Source organism: Macrotis lagotis, chromosome 3 (assembly GCF_037893015.1).
Source record: "Macrotis lagotis isolate mMagLag1 chromosome 3, bilby.v1.9.chrom.fasta, whole genome shotgun sequence".
NCBI classification, from domain to species: Eukaryota; Metazoa; Chordata; class Mammalia; order Peramelemorphia; family Peramelidae; genus Macrotis; species Macrotis lagotis.
This window is the reverse complement of record NC_133660.1, coordinates 111,170,560-111,188,632: the sequence shown is the minus strand read 5'-3', so window position 1 is coordinate 111,188,632 and position 18,073 is coordinate 111,170,560. Positions and strand designations below refer to the sequence as shown.

The 18,073-nt window shown below is 38.2% G+C and overlaps 2 protein-coding genes across 2 annotated transcripts in view; one reads left to right on the top strand and one right to left on the bottom strand.

Annotated features, from left to right (window-relative positions):
• Positions 1-14,950, top strand: part of TDO2 (tryptophan 2,3-dioxygenase) — a 29,350-nt gene extending 14,400 nt beyond the window's left edge. Inside the window, exons 8-12 of the mRNA XM_074229064.1 lie at positions 2,265-2,376; positions 3,435-3,492; positions 8,250-8,329; positions 11,332-11,422; positions 14,046-14,950. Of these exons, the coding sequence (XP_074085165.1) occupies positions 2,265-2,376; positions 3,435-3,492; positions 8,250-8,329; positions 11,332-11,422; positions 14,046-14,202 (498 nt within the window). The 3' untranslated portion in view covers positions 14,203-14,950. The remainder of the gene's footprint in view (positions 1-2,264; positions 2,377-3,434; positions 3,493-8,249; positions 8,330-11,331; positions 11,423-14,045) is intronic.
• The window catches only part of LOC141519181 (uncharacterized), a 60,159-nt gene extending 43,206 nt beyond the window's left edge, over positions 1-16,953 (bottom strand). The window contains exon 1 of the mRNA XM_074231567.1: positions 15,206-16,953. Within this exon, the coding sequence (XP_074087668.1) occupies positions 15,688-16,953 (1,266 nt within the window). The 3' untranslated portion in view covers positions 15,206-15,687. The remainder of the gene's footprint in view (positions 1-15,205) is intronic.
• Between the last annotated feature and the right edge of the window lie 1,120 nt (positions 16,954-18,073).

Sequence of the window (18,073 nt, the reverse complement as noted above, 5' to 3'; positions counted from 1 at the left end):
AATAAAAATATAAAGGATTACAAAGGAAACCAATTTAAAATTTTTTTGATTTTTTTCAGTTAATAAGTTTTTATTCTCTCTCCCTTCTATGCATTCCCTCCCCCTTGAGCAAACAGAAAAAGAAAAATAAGACTCATGAACAGTAAATCAAAACAAATTCCTAAGGCCTCTCTGGGATATTCTTCTAGACTGTCTCTGTGGTATCATTTTGTCTGCTTAGATTGTAGGTCAGTTTGGTGGAATTCAATTTCTGTTGGACTCATATTCTTCTCTTTTCCTTGCTACCCTATGTCCTTCCTACCTTTCTCCTTCCTACTTGTCCCACCCAAGAATCTCTGATGGCTTTGTCCAGGTCAGGAAAAAAAATCAGATAAACATCCCTCACTGTCCCATTATTGTTTTCCACAGTTCAATCTATAGCTATGATTGAGAAGGATAAGGGAAGGGGTTAAAACTCAAAATTTTAAAAGGATATGCTGGAGCAGCTAGGTTGCACAGTAGATAGAGCACTAACTCTGCAGCCAGGAGTACCTGAGTTCAAATTTAGCTTCAGACACTTATTACCTTAGCTGTGTGGCCTTGGGCAAGTCACTTAACCCCATTGCCTTGCAAAAAAAACCCTAAAAAAAAAAGGATGTACCATTGGTCACCAATCCTTAAACTCCTACCTCTATTCCTTTTTGGCAAAGTATAGGATCTAGTTGAAAAGATGTTCTGGTTTTTTTTAAAGCTGAAAAAATTGTTCTACCCTCTGGATTATTTATATTTTTACACAAAATTTACTTTTATAATTAGAAAAAAAGTTCTAGTTTCTTCAAATAAATAATGTAATAAATAAAATAATGTCCCATTATTATTGAACATTCAATAGTTATTCAATTAAGAATATAGGGGTGGCTAGGTGGCACAATGGATAGAGCACTGGTCCTGGAGTTAGGAAGACCTGAGTTCAAATCTGACATGAGACACGTAATAATTACCTAGCTGTGGCCTTGGGCAAGTCACTTAACCCCACTGCCTTGCAAAAAAAAAAAAGAAGAATATAAGTATACTTTAACATCCTAATAAACTATGCTGTGTACATCTGAGCTTTTCAGCATGATTAAGTCCCTGAAGAATAGCTGAAATATTATTTGTTCTCCTCTAACACCTCTCCCATCCCAAGAACTTGGAAGTGCCTTGGCAGCAGGGACTTTGTCTTTGCCTTTGTATATCCAACTGTTAGTATGACACATATGTTTATTGAATTGAACTGAGGTGAATTGAAAATGCAAGTGATCATTATTAACATTTAATTACAAATATGATTATAAACAAGTATACTCAGAATAACTGAATATAGGACTATAAAGTTTTGCCAGTTATCTAATACCAATACATATATGAAGGTTCCTTTCACTCAATGTAACTCATTGAGGAGTCTCAGTTAACTAGAACGAAACCTTTTTCTTTATCCTGTCCAGTGAGGTATCATTGTATAGTTTATCTTTATACAAAGTACAATTAATGAACTTCTTTCACCAGGTACTCATTAATATATATTTGATCACTACTGATCTTGGAAGTTATCTTAGAATTCTTTCATCTTTCCTTCCTTCCTTCATTTATTCATTCAAAGATCACAGAGTTTTAGAACTGTAAGGGACCTTAGATATTGTTGTTGTTGTTATTATTATTATTACTATTATACCAACCTCTTTGCATTTTACAAATGCAGAACACTGAGAAAACCAGAAAGCTGAAATATCTTGCTCACAGTCTCAAATGAAGTGAGTGGAAGAACTGGAAATAAATCTGAAATATTCTAATTTTGTAGTCAGTGTTCTTTTCACTTTGCCAAGCAGAATAAGCTAAAAATATCCTTTCACGGAATATGTAGATATATTTAGCAAAGAATAATTATTAACAATCCCCGTTCATAAAAAGAATCTCTTTTATATGTTATTAAACTTAAATAACTTATGTATTATCAATACGTCAATGATAGTTCCCTTCTTAGAGACAGTAGCTCTTATTTACCTTTTCATAAATGGAATGCAGAAGAGGAAATAGGGAAAGAACTTCCCAAAAGAAAGCAAGAAGTCATCAACCACAGCACCAATCTTTAACTGGGGGGGGGGGGGAGAGAGAGAGAGAGAGAGAGAGAGAGAGAGAGAAAGGTTTTAAATTCCATTTTATAAAGTGGATTAATAAAAATAATTCTGGGGAAGAAAGAATCATTTTGGATTACTTGCTTATACCATCTACTATTTCTTTTTTCTAAGGCCAAAGAAGAATCAGAGGAAAAAGATGAACAGATGGCTGAATTCCAAAAACAGAAAGAGGTACTGATGTCGTTATTTGATGAGAAAAGACACAAGCATCTTCTCAGTAAAGGTGAGCCTTCTATACCCAATGAAATATTATTATTAGCAAGATGCTGTGAGCAAACAAGGATATAAAGCAAATGGAATCTCTGCTGATTCTGAGTTTGCGGTTCCAAGGATATGTCAAATCCATTGTAAAGAAGAACCCGGGGCGGCTAGGTAGCATAGTGGATAAAGCACCGGCCTTGGAGTCAGGAGTACCTGGGTTCAAATCTGGTCTCAGACACTTAATAGTTACCTAGCTGTGTGGCCTTGGGCAAGCCACTTAACCCCATTTGTCTTGGAAAAAAAAAGAACCCAACTAGACTTTGTGGTCTAGTGGGTGAAGAGCTGAGTCCAAGTCCTACCTAGGACATATTCTGTGACCCTGTGTCACTTAATTTCTCGGTGATGCAGACAACTCTCTATGGTCATAGATTATATAGATGACAGAATATTGATGGTTTGTGCTTGTAGAGGGAATTATTTGAACCAAGGTAACTTTTTTAATCACAGGTGTGAGTGGTCCTAAAACAATCTGTTTCGTGACAGGTGTAACATTTCTGGAGACTGCTGAGATCAGTTCTCTTCTAAAACATAGTAATGATGATTCAACTCTCTGAAGAAATTTTCTCATTGAAAACATGAAGATGAAATTCTGTCTACAGCTATTTAAAGAAGGCAGCAAAAGTATAATGCTAAGAATAAAAGACTTGAGCTTGAATCTAACAGATACTAAGACCATAGAGAAGTTGGTTAGCTTCCTGAGACTCAGTTTCCTCTTTTTTAATAAAATGGGACAAGTAATCTGTAGTACTGTTCGTAAAGCATTTGTAAAAGTCAACTATTTTTATTTTTGAGAAAAATCAAATAAAAGTTGAGTAAACTATAAATTTAAAATCAGGGATACTTGGGTTCAAGTTGTTTCTTTGACATGCTAGTTGAGTTGGTCTTTTGGGGAGAATGGAAGATGTTGCTTGGGAATATTTAAGATTAAATAAGGCACAAGATGGACAGTTAGTCTTAAGGTTGATGTAAGTATCATGGAAAGTAAGCCAACATTATAGACCTTTTTAATCTATGTTTCAGGTGAAAGACGGCTATCATACAAAGCTCTACAGGGAGCACTGATGATATATTTTTACAGGTAAGATAACTTTAGAACAGGAAAAAGCATAGGTCATAATGCTAAAGTTGAAAAAGATGGGGGGGTGGGCAGAGCCAAGATGGACACAAGAACGGAACGTGTCTTAGGCTCTCTCTCATAAAACTCATAAGCTAAAGACTCTAACTAAACTTTCAAGAGACAGAACACACAAAGAGACCCAGTGAAGTAGTTCTCCTACTCAAGGTAACCTGGAAAAGAGCAGAAAGGTTCTGCTCCACAGGGCTTGGAGGGGCAGCCCGCCAGAGGGAAAGAACTTCAGCCTCCTGGAGGCAGCCCCAGGGCACTAGGAGCCAGCTCACAGCAGCAGGGGAGTCCCCTGAGCTATGCCCCTGGGGAGCACTGGGCACAAACTGGGGGAACAGGGGGGGACCTCTGCCAGAGCGAGCACACAGCCAGCAGTGAGAAGCAGCTTGGCCAAGGCAGACCAGGAACCAGAAGCAGGCAGAGCCAGTAAGCAGGAGCCCCAGGCCATGAGCCCATTGAACCTAGGGAGGGGAGTGAAGAGACTGCCTAGCTCTGTCCTCTGCCCCGGAACAGGACTCTGGGGTTCTGACCACATTCAGATCCTGATCGCAGTCTAGCCCCCCCCCCCATAGAACAGCAGGGCACCCCCTCCACCTCAGCCCCATGGCAGAGGGAGGCGCTTATGGTCATTCACAGACCAGGAGGGAGGACAGAGCCTCACACACTGAGATCCTTGTGGGAGTGTCCCAAAAGCTCAGGAAGCACCCCCAAAACAGGCTAAGGCTGGGAAAATGAGCAAGCAGAGAAAAAAGAGGAACACCATTGAGAAATATTTGGCATATGAGCCCAAGAAGGATCAAAATGCTCAGTCTGAAGATAAGGAAGCACAAGCTCCTGCATCTAAAGACTCCAAGAAAAACAGAAATTGGACTCAGGCTATGACAGAGCTCAAAAAAGACTTTGAAAATCAAACGAGGGAGTTAGAAGAAAAACTGGGAAAAGAAATGAGAGAGATGCAGGAAAAACATGAAAATGAAGTCAGCAGCCTAGTCAAGGAAATCCAAAAAAATGCTGAAGAAAATAGCATGCTAAAAACCAGCTTAGGTCAAATGGATAAAACAGTTCAAAAAGTTATTGAGGAGAAGAATGCTTTAAAAAGCAAAACTGGCCAGATAGAAAAAGAGATAAGAAAACTCTCTGAGGAGAACAAATCCTTCAGACAAAGAATAGAATTCAGGGAGATTGATGAATTTACCAGAAATCAAGAATCAATACTTCTAAACCAAAAAAGTGAAAAATTAGAAGAAAATGTGAAATATCTCATTGAAAAAACAACTGATATGGAAAACAGACTTAAGAAAGATAATTTAAAAATTATTTGAATACCTGAAAGTCATGATCAGGAAAAGAGCCTTGACATCATTTTCCAAGAATTACTACAGGAAAATTGCCCTGATATTCTAGAAGCAGAGGGCAAAATAGAAATGGAGAGAATCCACATATCCCCCCCAAGAAAGAGATCCCAAAAAACCAACCCCTAGGAATATTATAGCCAAATTCCAGAACTCCCAAGTCAAAGAGAAAATATTACAAGCAGCCAAAAGGACACAGTTCAAATATCATCGAGCTGCAGTCAGGATCACACAGGACTTAGCAGCAACTACATTGGAAGCTTGTAGGGCTTCAAATATAATATATTGGAAGGCAAAAGAGCTTAGAATGCAGCCAAGAATGAACTACCCAGCAAGGCTGAATGTCCTCTTCCAGGGAAAAATATGGACTTTCAATGAACCAGGGGAATTTCAAATGTTCCTGTTGGAATGGCCAGAGCTGAACAGAAAGTTTGATCTTCAGATACAGGACTCAGGTGAAGCATAGAGTGGAGGAGAAGGGGAAAATATGAGGGACTTAATGATGATGAACTGCAAGTATTCCTGCATAGAAAATGGCACTGATAATACTCATGAACCTTCTCAGTTAATAGAGTAGGTAGAGGGAGCTTTTATAGTTGAAGCACAGGAGAAAGCTGAATTTGAAGATAAAATATGGTGTAAAAATGGAGTAAAACTGTAATGGAAGAAAGAAAAAAGGAGAGGGGGGAATAGGCCAAGATATTTCATATAATAAGATTTTTCTTTATTACAATGAGCTATTGCAATGATATGGAAGGGGGTCAGGCAAGTGGGAATGAGGGAATCTTTGCTCTTATCAGAGGTGGCTAGGAGAGGAAATAGCATATATACTCAATGGGGTATAGACATCTGGAGTAAGAAGGAGAGGGGGGGATGGGGGAAGGGGGGATGTGAGTGATGGAGGAGAGGATGGACCATGGGGGGAGCGTGGTCAGATATAACACATTTTCTTTTTTTACTTCCTGCAATGGGCTGGGATTGTTTGACCTGTCTGGGACGGTAGGTCCAGGTGGATGCTGGGCCTAAGGGGTGATAGGGGAGCTCAGGGTCTCTTGGCCCCAGAGCTGGGGATCTGTCTGCTGCACCACTCAGCTACCCTACAGCAGAGTCAGAGTGAAAGGAGAGAGAGAAAATATAGTACATGGTAGTGGAGAAGTACGGAAGGAGGGAGTTGCAATCACCAATGGCAATGGTGGAAAAATATGGAAGTAACTTTTGCCATAGACTTATCATAAAGAATGTGATCTACCCACGACAGAGTTATTGGTGTTGGAACAAAGACTGAAGCACATTTTTTATTATTATTATTTGGGGGGGGGTGTAGGGCAGATGGGGCTGGGTGGCCTGCCTGGGTTCCGCATAGCAGGGTGATCGTTCGATGTCTGAGGCCAAATTTGGACCCGGGTGCTCCTGGCTCAAGGGCCAATGCTCTGTCTGCCACCTAGCCACCCCTACTATTATTACTATTTTATTTTATTTGGGGTATTTTTTTCTTTTTTCTTTTTGGTTTTTGCAGGGCAGTGGGGTTCGGGTGGCTTGCATGTCACACGGCTGGGTGATTGTTGGGTGTATGGGGCTGGATGTGGGCTCAGGTGCTCATGGCTCCAGGGCTGGTGCTCCATCCATTGTACCACCTGGCTGTACCTATAATTATTACTATTATTATTTTTTAATTTTAATTTTTTTCTCTCCCCTTTACTTTATCGCTCAAGCAAGTCTATATTTATAGGGGAGGGGTTATTTTGTTTACTCTTAAATAAGAATATTTAATTAATGTAAAAAAACCCCAACATTATTTGTACAAAATGAGAATAAATATTAAAGAAAAAAAGAAAAAAGAAAAGAAAAAGATAGTTGGTAGGTCTAGTACTAATTATTAAATAATGCTTTAACCAACTAACTTCCAACTAGGCTTCATTAGTATCTATCTATTCTCTCACATATCCAAGGATACACTTTATAACTGAAAGGGTAAAAAAAAAAACTAGTAAATCAAATTTCTTTTCCTTCCCTCTCTTCTCTCCTTCTTTCCTTTCTTCCTTCCATCCATTTTTCTTCTTTCTTTCCTTCCTTTTTCTCTTCATTTCTTCTTCCTTTTTTCATTCATTTGTTCATTTGTTCTTTCTTTCCTTCCTTCCTTTTTTTTTCTTTCCCTTGAACATAAAAGGAGACTGCCCCTGTAGGGTCCTGGTTCTAATCACTTTGGGGTGGGGTTGTGGGGAAACAATGATTTTATTTACAGAAAATTTAATTTGATTATTAGTTTTAATTCATTTCCCTAAGAAAGGTCTTAATTGTCATTCTATCTCAACTTTCTTAAGGGAAAAAGAATGGGGAAAAGGCTGGAATAAATATCATTTCTTAATATTTCTAAGTGAATGAGATTTTTATTCAAATGAATTGTTTTAAATATTTTTTTCACAATATATAATGAGTCCTCAGTGAAAATTAGAAGCACCAAAGCCATGTCAGATAACTCCATTGATGTTGATGATGATGATAATAAGCTAACATTTATAAAACACTATGTGTCAGACACTGAGCTAAACACTTTACAATTATTATCTGATTGATCCCCACAACAAACCTACAAAAGGTAAGTACTTTTGTTATCCCATTTGAAGATAAGGAAACTGAGGTTAAGTGACTTGCTTAGAATGTACAGAAGTCTGAGACCAGATATGAACTCCTGATTTCAGGTGAGGTGCTTTCTCCACTGTGCCACCTAGCTGCTTTATAGACAAAGGCAAATTCTTGCCCTTATTACTTGGAAATAATAACTCTCACAGGCCTGTTGTGTGGAAAATTCAATGTAGACTACAAAGTGCAATATGAATATGAATTGCTGTACTTATTCCTAGTCTAATTTCTCTTCCTGGAGAAGGTACCAAAACTAGATATTTTCACTTCCCTCAAACTGCTCAGATTTATATTAAAGATAGTATAATGCAAATTGCTATATATTAAAAATAGACAGCTGTGAGGTTGCTATTGAGGTAGAAGTGAAAGGGGAGAAATTTAGGAAGAAAATGGAAGAAAAAAACCTTTTCCCTCTAATGTTGCAATTTTTTTTTCTAGTCAAGTTTAGACCAAAAATATGTGTCTGTTAAGGGACTAATCATTGATCCCACTGGTAAAGATACCTCCCTCTACAATAGAGGTCAGCACCTTCTCTGAAATTTAAAGCTGCTTAGTTCACAGAATTTAAGTGTCTTATTCACAGTCATCTAGCCTGTATGTGTCAAAGGTGGGACATCAGTCAGAGCCTATTAACTTTCCATTCATCATAGCAGAATCTAAAATCCTTTGAAAATACTTCAGTTTTGAGCATGATATGTCTTTTCTTGGCTTTTTCTACAGAGAAGAACCCAGATTCCAGGTTCCTTTTCAACTACTCACCTCTCTTATGGACATTGATACCCTCATGACCAAATGGAGATGTAAGTTTACTTACTTATTTTTTTTAGGTTTATTTTTTCTTTGCAAGGCAAATGGGGTTAAGTAGCTTGCCCAAGGCCACACAGCTAGGTAATTATTAAGTGTCTGAGACCAGATTTGAACTTAGGTACTCCTGACTCCAGGGCCGGTGCTTTATCTACTGTGCCACCTAGCTGCCCCTTGTATTGTCATTTCTTCCAGGATCCTGCAAAACCGGACCCCTGTTTTTTGCATTATTATACCTCACCAGTTCTCTGAGGGAAAAAAAACAAAATTTTCCCAAAACAAAGGGATGAAGTGGGTTTGCACATGTGTGCATTGTGTGTGTGTGTGTGTGTGTGTGTGTGTGTGTGTGTGTGTGATGGGAGGTGTGTCCCCAGGTTATTCTTTTTTGTTTCCATTTATTTTTTATTAATATTTTTATTTATTTGTTTTGCTAACAATAGATAAGCGGTAGTATTAATAAATAATTTTTTTAGGTTTTTGTAAGGCAAAAGGGGTTAAGTGGCTTGCCCAAGGCCACACAGTTAGGTAATTACTAAGTGGAGACCAGATTTGGACCCAGGTACTCCTGACTCCAAGGCCGGTGCTTTATCCACTACACCACCTAGCCGCCCTGCATAAATAATTTTTTACAAGGTTTTTGAGTTTTACATTTTTCTTACCCCCCTCCCAACCCAATCCCTTTGCCAACAAAAACCAATCTATTATAGGTTCTACATGTGCAATTATGCTAAATATAGATCTATATTATTTCATGTTGTGAAAGAAGAATCAAATTCAAATAGAAGAAAAAATTAGAAAGAAAAAACAACATTAATACATAACTTTTAAGAATTGAAGATAGTAAGCTTTGGTCTGTATTTAAACTCCACAGTTCCCTCTCTGGATATACATGGCATTTTCCATCAAAAGTCTTTTAGAATTGTCTTTGATAAAGACAATTTACTGCTGAAATCAACAAGTTCAACATAATTGATCTTCATCAGTGTTGTTAGTATATATATTGTTCTTCTAGTTCTCCTCATTTCATTTAATGTCAGTTTATCTAAGTCTTTTCAGGTTTTTCTGAAGCCCTGAACTTCATGATTTCTTACATAACAATAGTGTTCCATCACATATACCACAATTTGTTCAGCCATTCCCCAAATGAAGGGCATCCCTTAATTTCTAATTCTTTGCTACCACGGAAAGAGCTGCTATGAATATTTTTGTACAAGTGGGTTTTTTACCCTTTCTATAGTGACATTTTTGGGATACAGACCCAGTAGTGATACTTGCTGGATCAAAGGATATGCACAATTTTATTGTCCTTTGAAGATAATTCCAAATTACTCTCCAGAAAGGGTGAATCAGTTTACAGCTCCCACTAACAATGTATTAGTGTCCCAGTTATTCCCTCAAACAATGATCATTTTTCTTTTTGGTCATATTGGCCAATGTTATAGGTGTGAGGTGGTACCTCAGAGTTGTTTTAATTTGCATTTCCCTAATCAATCATGATTCAGAGCAATTTTTTTTTCATATGACTATAGATAGCTTTAATTTCTTCATCTGAGAATTGCCTTTCCATATCCTTTGACCATTTACCAATTGGGGAATGATGTGTTTTCTTATAAATTTGACTCAATTCTCTATTTTAGAAATGAGTCCTTCATCAGAACTAGTTGTAAATTCTTTTCAAATTTAATGCTTTCCTTTTAATCTTGGTTGCATTGGTTTTGTTTGGGCAAAACTTTTCAAATTATCCATTTTTCTATTTATAATATTCTCTATCTCTTGTTTGATCATACCTATTCCCTCTATCATAGATCTGACAGGTAAACTATTCCTTGTTCTCCTAATTGACTTATAATATTGCCTTTTTGAATCTAAATCCAGCACCATTTTGACCTTATCTTGGTATAGGTTGTAAGATGTTTATCTATACTTAGTTTCTGCAGCCTATCTTCCAGTTTTCCCAGCATGGTTTTTTTTTTAATCAAAGAATGAGTTTGTATCCCAGAAGTTGGAATCTTTGGGTTTATCAAACAGTAGATTACTGTTCCAATGATCCACCACTCTATTTCTTAGCCAGTACCAAACAGTTTTGATGACTGATATTTTATAATATAATTTTAGATCTGGTATGGCTAGGCCACCTTCCTTGTATATTTTTCCATGAATTCCCTTGATATTCTTGACTTTTTGCTCTTCCATATGAATTTGGTTACTAATTTTTCTAGATCAATAAAGTAATTTTTTTTGGAAGTTTCATTGGTATGGCCCTGAATAAGTAATTTAATTTAGGAAGAATTGTCATTTTTATTGAATTAGTTCAGCCTACCCAAGAGCAACTGACATTTGCCCAGTTATTTAGATCTGATTTTATTTGTGAATAGTGTTTCTCCAGCTTATTCTAAAATAGACATCTAACAAACATGACTCTGGGTGATGATGTGTTACCCTTTGCTAGACTGGCAATTTAAAAAAGAAAACAAAAAAAAATTTATTTATTTTAAACATTTAAAAAAAAGAGATTAAATTTCAAACTCTCACTCTCCCTTCAGCCCGTCCCACATCCACTGAAAAGGCAAGTAATATGATATCAATTATACTTTAAAATCATGCAAAACATATTTTCATATTAATCATGTTATACCAAAAAAAAAACCCCAAGAGAAATAAAGTGAGAAAATAATACTTCAATTTTCATAACAAATTCTTCAGTTATCTCTCTGGAGGTGGATAGCTTTTGTCATCATGACTCTTTCAGAATTGGGTAGGCTTGGGGGGGTGGCTAGGTGGTGTAGTAGATAAAGCACCAGCCCTGGAGTCAGGAGTTCCTGGGTTCAAATCCTCTCAGACACTTAATTATTACCTAGCTATGTGGCCTTGGGCAAGCCACTTAACCCCGTTTGCCTTGCAAAAAAAAAAAGAATTGGGTAGGCTGGCAATTAAATATTCACTAAATTACTGACAGTAGAGAAAGTCTTCCCTGACCTTAAATTGTGTGTTCATCCAGATAATCATGTATGTCTAGTGCATAGAATGCTTGGAAGTAAGGCTGGCACTGGTGGATCCTCAGGTTACCAATATTTACGTTCAACAGTGAGGTAAGTACAAGAGAATCATCACTTCATGTTGACTGTTGATTAATACTAATTCACTTCAACCTGTTACTTCTCCACTGGCAAGTTTGTACAAATGGATGATATTATCTTTTTTTTGTACTTTATTTTATATACTTATTTTTTCAATTACATGTAAAAGTAGTTTTTCAACATTCATCCATTTCCAAGTTTATGAGTTCCACATTTTCCTACCACCCTTCTTTCCCTACCCCCCCCTCCATGGGAGCGAATAATCTGGTAAAAACAGGACAATTATGTTTAACATATTTTCTCCTAATATCTTTTGTATTTAAATCTATGGTTAACATCAGGTCACAGCAGAATTGTTTTCTTTGAAAAACAGTATTTTTGTTCTGAAAAATCAGCAGAACAAAATGACTTTTGCTTGTTTTTATACAGATTACATAGCCTGCAAAATTATAAAATGGAAGATATTTTCTTAAGAATTTTGTTATTATATGGAATGCAGATGGGTATTAGCCCTATAACTGACATTCTTAGGGCAGCTAGGTGGCACAGTGGATAGAGCACCGGCCCTAGAGCCAGGAGTACCTGAGTTCAAATCCAGCCTCAGACACTTAATAATTACCTAGCTGTGTGACCTTAGGCAGATCACTTAACCCTGTCTAGCAAAAAAACAAACAAACCAAAAACCAAAAACCAAAAAACACCAACAATAACTGACATTCTTGTAAGGTTCCTTGGTAACTGAAAAATAAAATGACTTGCTTAGGGTTAATGTGGTCACTACTCATTAAAAAGTCTTTCAGACTCTTCTCTTATGCCAGGTTAATTCAAGGAATGTTAATCTCCCCTTGGTTATTCCAAAGTACTGGAGAATAAGATAGCATTAAGAGGTGAAATAAAGTAGAGAGGAGTGTTGGAACTGGAGTCAGATGACCTAGGTTTAAATCCCCTTTCAGGTAAAACCTCAGTTTCCTCATCTGTAAAATGAAGATGATACTTGGTCTTCTCTCATAGGTTGAATTGTAAAGAAAACACTTCCTTATACCTTAAAGGGCAGCAGAAATGTTAATTATTCTGTTCAATGGAGATTTAGAGTCAAATTAATCTTCCCAAAGCATGGCTTAACCATGTCACACCTTTTGCCCAATCCCATGAAATCAACTATAATGGTTCTCTGCTGTTTTCTGGATGAAGTAGAAATAAATTCCTCTTTGGCTTTTACGGCCCTTCCTAAGCTGGCACCTTTCTACCTTTTCAGTCTTCTTACACCTTCTGCCCTCAACAAACTCTGTGATTCAGTGACACTGACCCCACTGGAATAGTCCTGACACAGGACAGTTCATCTCCTATTTGCAGGCATTTTTGCTGACCATCCCAACTTGCCTAGAATACTCCTCCCCCTCTTCTCCATCTCCTGGGTTTCCTTACCTGACTTCAAATCTCATGGAAAGTCCTACCTTCTTCTGCAAAAAAATCTTTCTTAATGCTCCTTAATATTTTTTAAAAATTTTATTTATTTAAGGCAATGGGGTTAAGTGACTTGCCCAAAGTCACACAGCCAGGTAATTAGTAAGTATCTAAGGTCCTATTTGAACTCAGGTCCTCCTGACTCGAGGGCTGGTACTCTATCCACTGTGCCATCTAACTGCCCTGATCCTCCTTAATCTTAAGTGCTGGTAATATAAAGAAAGGCAAAAGACCACAGTGCCCACTTTTGAGTTACTTACAGTCTAGTGGGGAAACACCATGTAAACAACTACACACAAACATATGGATGGGATAAATTAGAGATAATCAGTAGAGGTAGATTTGAAATTGATTTACAAATGCTTGGTACTATTAGAATCATGTTGTTTTTCAGCATTTGTAGCATTTGACATAGATTATCAAAATTATTATACTTTATGAAATATTTTTTAGGGAACAACAATAAGGCATTGTAGGGTAATGGATAGAGAATTTGCTTAAGAGGTAGAAGCCTAAGATTTGAATTTTGCCTTTGATAGGTATTGACTGAGTGACCCTGGGTGAGACACTTACCTTTATAATGTCCTAGGCAATTCTCAAACACAAGTAAGATATGGACCTGTTTTGATAAAGGTGTTAAACTCTACCCTGCAGTCTGTATATTGATTTAGAAAGCTACAAATTAATATGTTATTGCCATATTGTATTTTTATTTATTTTGTACAATATTTTCCAATTTTGTTTTAATCTGGTTCATTTTTTTGTGGGCTACTTGTATCCATAAATTTGATACCTGCCCTACCCCAATGAGATCAAAAGTCCAGTTCCTATTTTTAACCAATTTTGTTCAAGAACTGTTCATTACTTATTTCATCACTCTTTAGAGGAAGAGACCTGGAGAAGCTTTATGTCCTGAATAGAACCTATTATCTCATTACCTTAACCACTGAACTAAAAAAACAAAAACAAAAACAAAAAAAGGGAAAAGGCTTGAGTAAACATTCTAACAGCTCTATAATCCAACCATAGACTTGAGGGACTTGAATTAAAACTAGACTTCTTGAATGGAAAATCTAATTACTTTACTTATTGATCTTCAATATAGTCAGAGATGTTTTAAGATGTAAAACACTCTAATACTGATGTCAAAAATCTCTATATGTGCTTCCAGTGACAGGTACAAAGTGTTTGTAGATCTGTTTAACCTCTCGACATATCTGGTACCAAGACACTGGATCCCCAAGATGAACCCGATCATTCACAAATTTCTTTACATGGCTGAATACTGCGACAGCTCTTACTTCAGTAGTGATGATTCAGAAGATTAAGCCCATTTTGAAGCATGAGTGACAGCACACTGGTCGTCATTCACATTGTGTGAATAGTCAGGAACATACAGTCTCCCTGAACCATATATATCAAAGTATTTAAGCTCTTTAATGTCACATTTGATTGGCTTCCTTATCTGTAAACGAGGGCTTGGGACTAGAAGATCTATCTGCAAGGTCCTTTCCAGCTTTAAACCAAAGTGAATACACAGGGAAAATATTTAAGCCACTTTGGTTTTGTGATGATTTAATAAAGATGACTACTGATATAGTATTATTAGACCTTAGAAAATAACCCGCCCATCATCCTCATTTGGAAGATTAGGAAACTGAGGTCCACAGAGGTCATATAACTAAGTGGCAGAGACAAGATCTGGATGCAAGTTACAAAGGCAGAGTTATTTCCACTATGACTATGAGCAAAGTCAGCTAAAATATAGCATTGCATGCATGTTAATACCAGAAATATCTGTGATTTCAGCAACCTAAGAAGCTATGGGTAGGTATGGAAACTCCTTCTACCAATAAAGATTACAACAAGACTATGACTTAATAAAGATCTACTCAGGATTTTTCTTAAATGTAAAATAAAAAAGATTAAAATGGGACACAATGCTTTATCATAGTGTAAATATTTTATCATTGCTCAATCTTTTTTGTATATTTGAAAATTTCAAGTACTATTTCAAATTGTTTGTATCTTTGTAATGCATCTGATTCTGCATACATACAAATAATAAATAATAATAAAAGTCCTTTGTCTTCTTTGGGAGAATAATGTTTTTGAAAATGTTATGGGTATTGGACTAGAAACAGAACACCTTTTGTTATCTTAAACTCTGCTAAATTATCAATCTAGCACAGCAAATTTATACCTATAGAAATGTTATATAATATCAAGGAATACAGCAACCCTGACCTTTGGTAATAATCTTTGGGTTTAGAAGATTGTTGGGGGCCGCCGACCAAGGTTGGTTGGGTAAATCCCTGCCCTCTCACTTACCTTTATCCATGGTAAGTCTTCGGTCGTCACCGGCCTCCAAAGAGGAATAACCAGACAGAGCACCCGAGGTATCGAAGTGGTGTTTATTCAAGAGTGATCACATCTCTCTCCCTCCCCGTCGTGCCACAATCTATATACCTGAGGCCACACCTCCTCCCACCCTCTAACCCAATAATACATAAGTCTTCTGAAAATCTCCTTATAAGGTACTTCATACAGCCAAGCTAGCCACATCCCTTAGTCCCTCCCCCAACATCTCCCCCTTTTTGTTTAAACAATGGGAAGGTAGGCCTTGAAGCGCTGCGTTGCAAGCTTAGAATCTTTCGCAGGTGGCCGCGGGAGCGGGAGCATCCTGTCTTAGGTCATCTCCTCAACCCTGAACCTTACCCGTCCTAGGAACCCGACACCCTCGGGCCCTGTCTTAGGCGGCCGGGCGGGAGAGGTTGCCCGTCATCAGACGCTCCCGTCTTATTCCCGGGGTGTCACATGTCATCCATGGAGGCAAGCCAAACCTGCGGGTCGGCTCCAGTCTCTAGGGCCATGATGGCCTTCTGGGTCAAGAGCCTATATCCATATTGTTGGTGGCGAAGTCGGTAGAGGCACCATACAAGGAAGCATATTATCAGAAGTGTCACGGCACAGGAGGCCCCAAGGCCCCCCCATGAAGCGAACCACCTACCGACTCCCGCAAACCAATTACTTAATCCCTGTTGAATGTCAAAATCAATCTGCGTATTATTGAGACTGTTAACAGCGAGCCGCAGCTCCCAAATCAGCTGATCAAAGTCATTATTCCACTCATCAGTCAGGAGGGAAGACAGGTTGCGTGACAATTCAGCGGCAAACGAGTGATTCTGATAAGGATGGGATGTCATGCAAAGCCCGGGAAAGTTGTACCTGCACCCCACAGAGAGTGCTCCCCACATATTATCCATCTGATCCTGTAATAAATCAACCCTTTGATTAAGGATCAGAATCCCTCCTCTCAACTGAGCGTTTAGAGCCATCTGTGTGTCAAGGGCAGCCGCGGACTGACGGGACACATTAACCAAAACGGCTGCTGTCTGGGCCTGCCCTTGCATAGCTACCACCGCTGTTGCAATCGCAGCAGTGCTGGCAGCAGCTGCAATGGCAATAGCAAGAGAAATCCCAAAGTCCCTGGGCCGTCGATAACTCCAAGGAACGGGGTTGTTCAGAGCTGGGATAGGAACAGAAGTGGGGATATGGGCAATAATAGCCCTGCTATGCCTTGTTCCGTTCCAGCATTGGCTAAGCACACAAGTCTCTTGAGCACACAAGAGGGTCCCATTAGTAGTATTGGTCAAGATGAACAAGAAAGGGGGCCATACACACACTGGGGTAGCTGGAACCGATACATTGCTCCTGGGAATGATGTGAGCAGAAGCATTCTCAGTGTAATTGACCTCACCAAATTCAACCATTCCCCCCTCTGCCACAAATGCAAGTGGATTCAGAAGGGTACAACACCCCCCCCCCCCCGTCCCACAAAGCAGCCAGTCTTTGAAGGGGTCTTCAATAAGGGTCGTACTGCCATTAAGGGTCCAGTCCAATCCTGCAAATACAAGTCCTTTTCCCCCTTCTCCTTGTAAGGGATACCCCCCAGCCATTTGGCATTGCCGCCAAGGAAATGGCAGTTCTAGCGTAACCTGGGACTCACAAGGTGGAGACCACCACGGCATTGAGAAGTCTCTAGTGGCTGTTATATTCACTAAAGGTCGCCAGGCCATGAGTCCTCTAACTTGTTGGCCTTTCTGTGATGCCAGAAAATGTTGGGGGCCGCCGACCAAGGTTGGTTGGGTAAATCCCTGCCCTCTCACTTACCTTTATCCATGGTAAGTCTTCGGTCGTCACCGGCCTCCAAAGAGGAATAACCAGACAGAGCACCCGAGGTATCGAAGTGGTGTTTATTCAAGAGTGATCACATCTCTCTCCCTCCCCCCCAGTCGTGCCACAATCTATATACCTGAGGCCACACCTCCTCCCACCCTCTAACCCAATAATACATAAGTCTTCTGAAAATCTCCTTATAAGGTACTTCATACAGCCAAGCTAGCCACATCCCTTAGTCCCTCCCCCAACAGAAGATAAATACAAATAAACAGTTAATGCTCATGCTTAATCAATATGTTATCTCTCCCAAAATGTATAGTTCTTTCTATAGTTTATTTATTTTTCTCACATAGCCACCAATCTGTTAGGACAGTAATTTCTAGCCCCTGGTCCTCATGGGAACTTGAAGGGATAGGATTATCACAAGTGGTCCTTGTATTCAGAAATGAAATAATAAATAAGCAAATATATCTTATGTAGAATAATTAATTACCTAGCATATCTCACAGATATGTGTATTACTTTACTATTTTCAAATGTATATTGCTACAACTGTGAATAAAATATAAATTTATTTTAAAACATTACCAAATTTTTAGTAGTTTTTGTCATGTATTTTCTAAATCAAAAGTCAAAAGCAGAACCATTATCACATGGAAGCCTATGATATTAAAAGAGTTCCTGTTAAAAAGGGCAATAAAAAGCCTGTAGTGATTTGTGATTCCTGACCATAAGCAAACCTAATTTTAAAAAAAATCATATTGTTGAGGTAAAAACCACCTTTCTAGTTACTCATGAGTATAACCATGGAGTCATCCATGTTTTTCCTCATATCATATATAAATATATATATATGTATATATATATGTACATATATATATTCAATCAATTGCTAAATTTTGTTGATTTTTAATTCCACAACACCTTTCAAATCCAAACACACAGTTTAGAACATCTCTCTTAGAATATTAAAATAGCCTCCTAATTGCTCTACTTCTTCTTTCTCCAATCGATCCT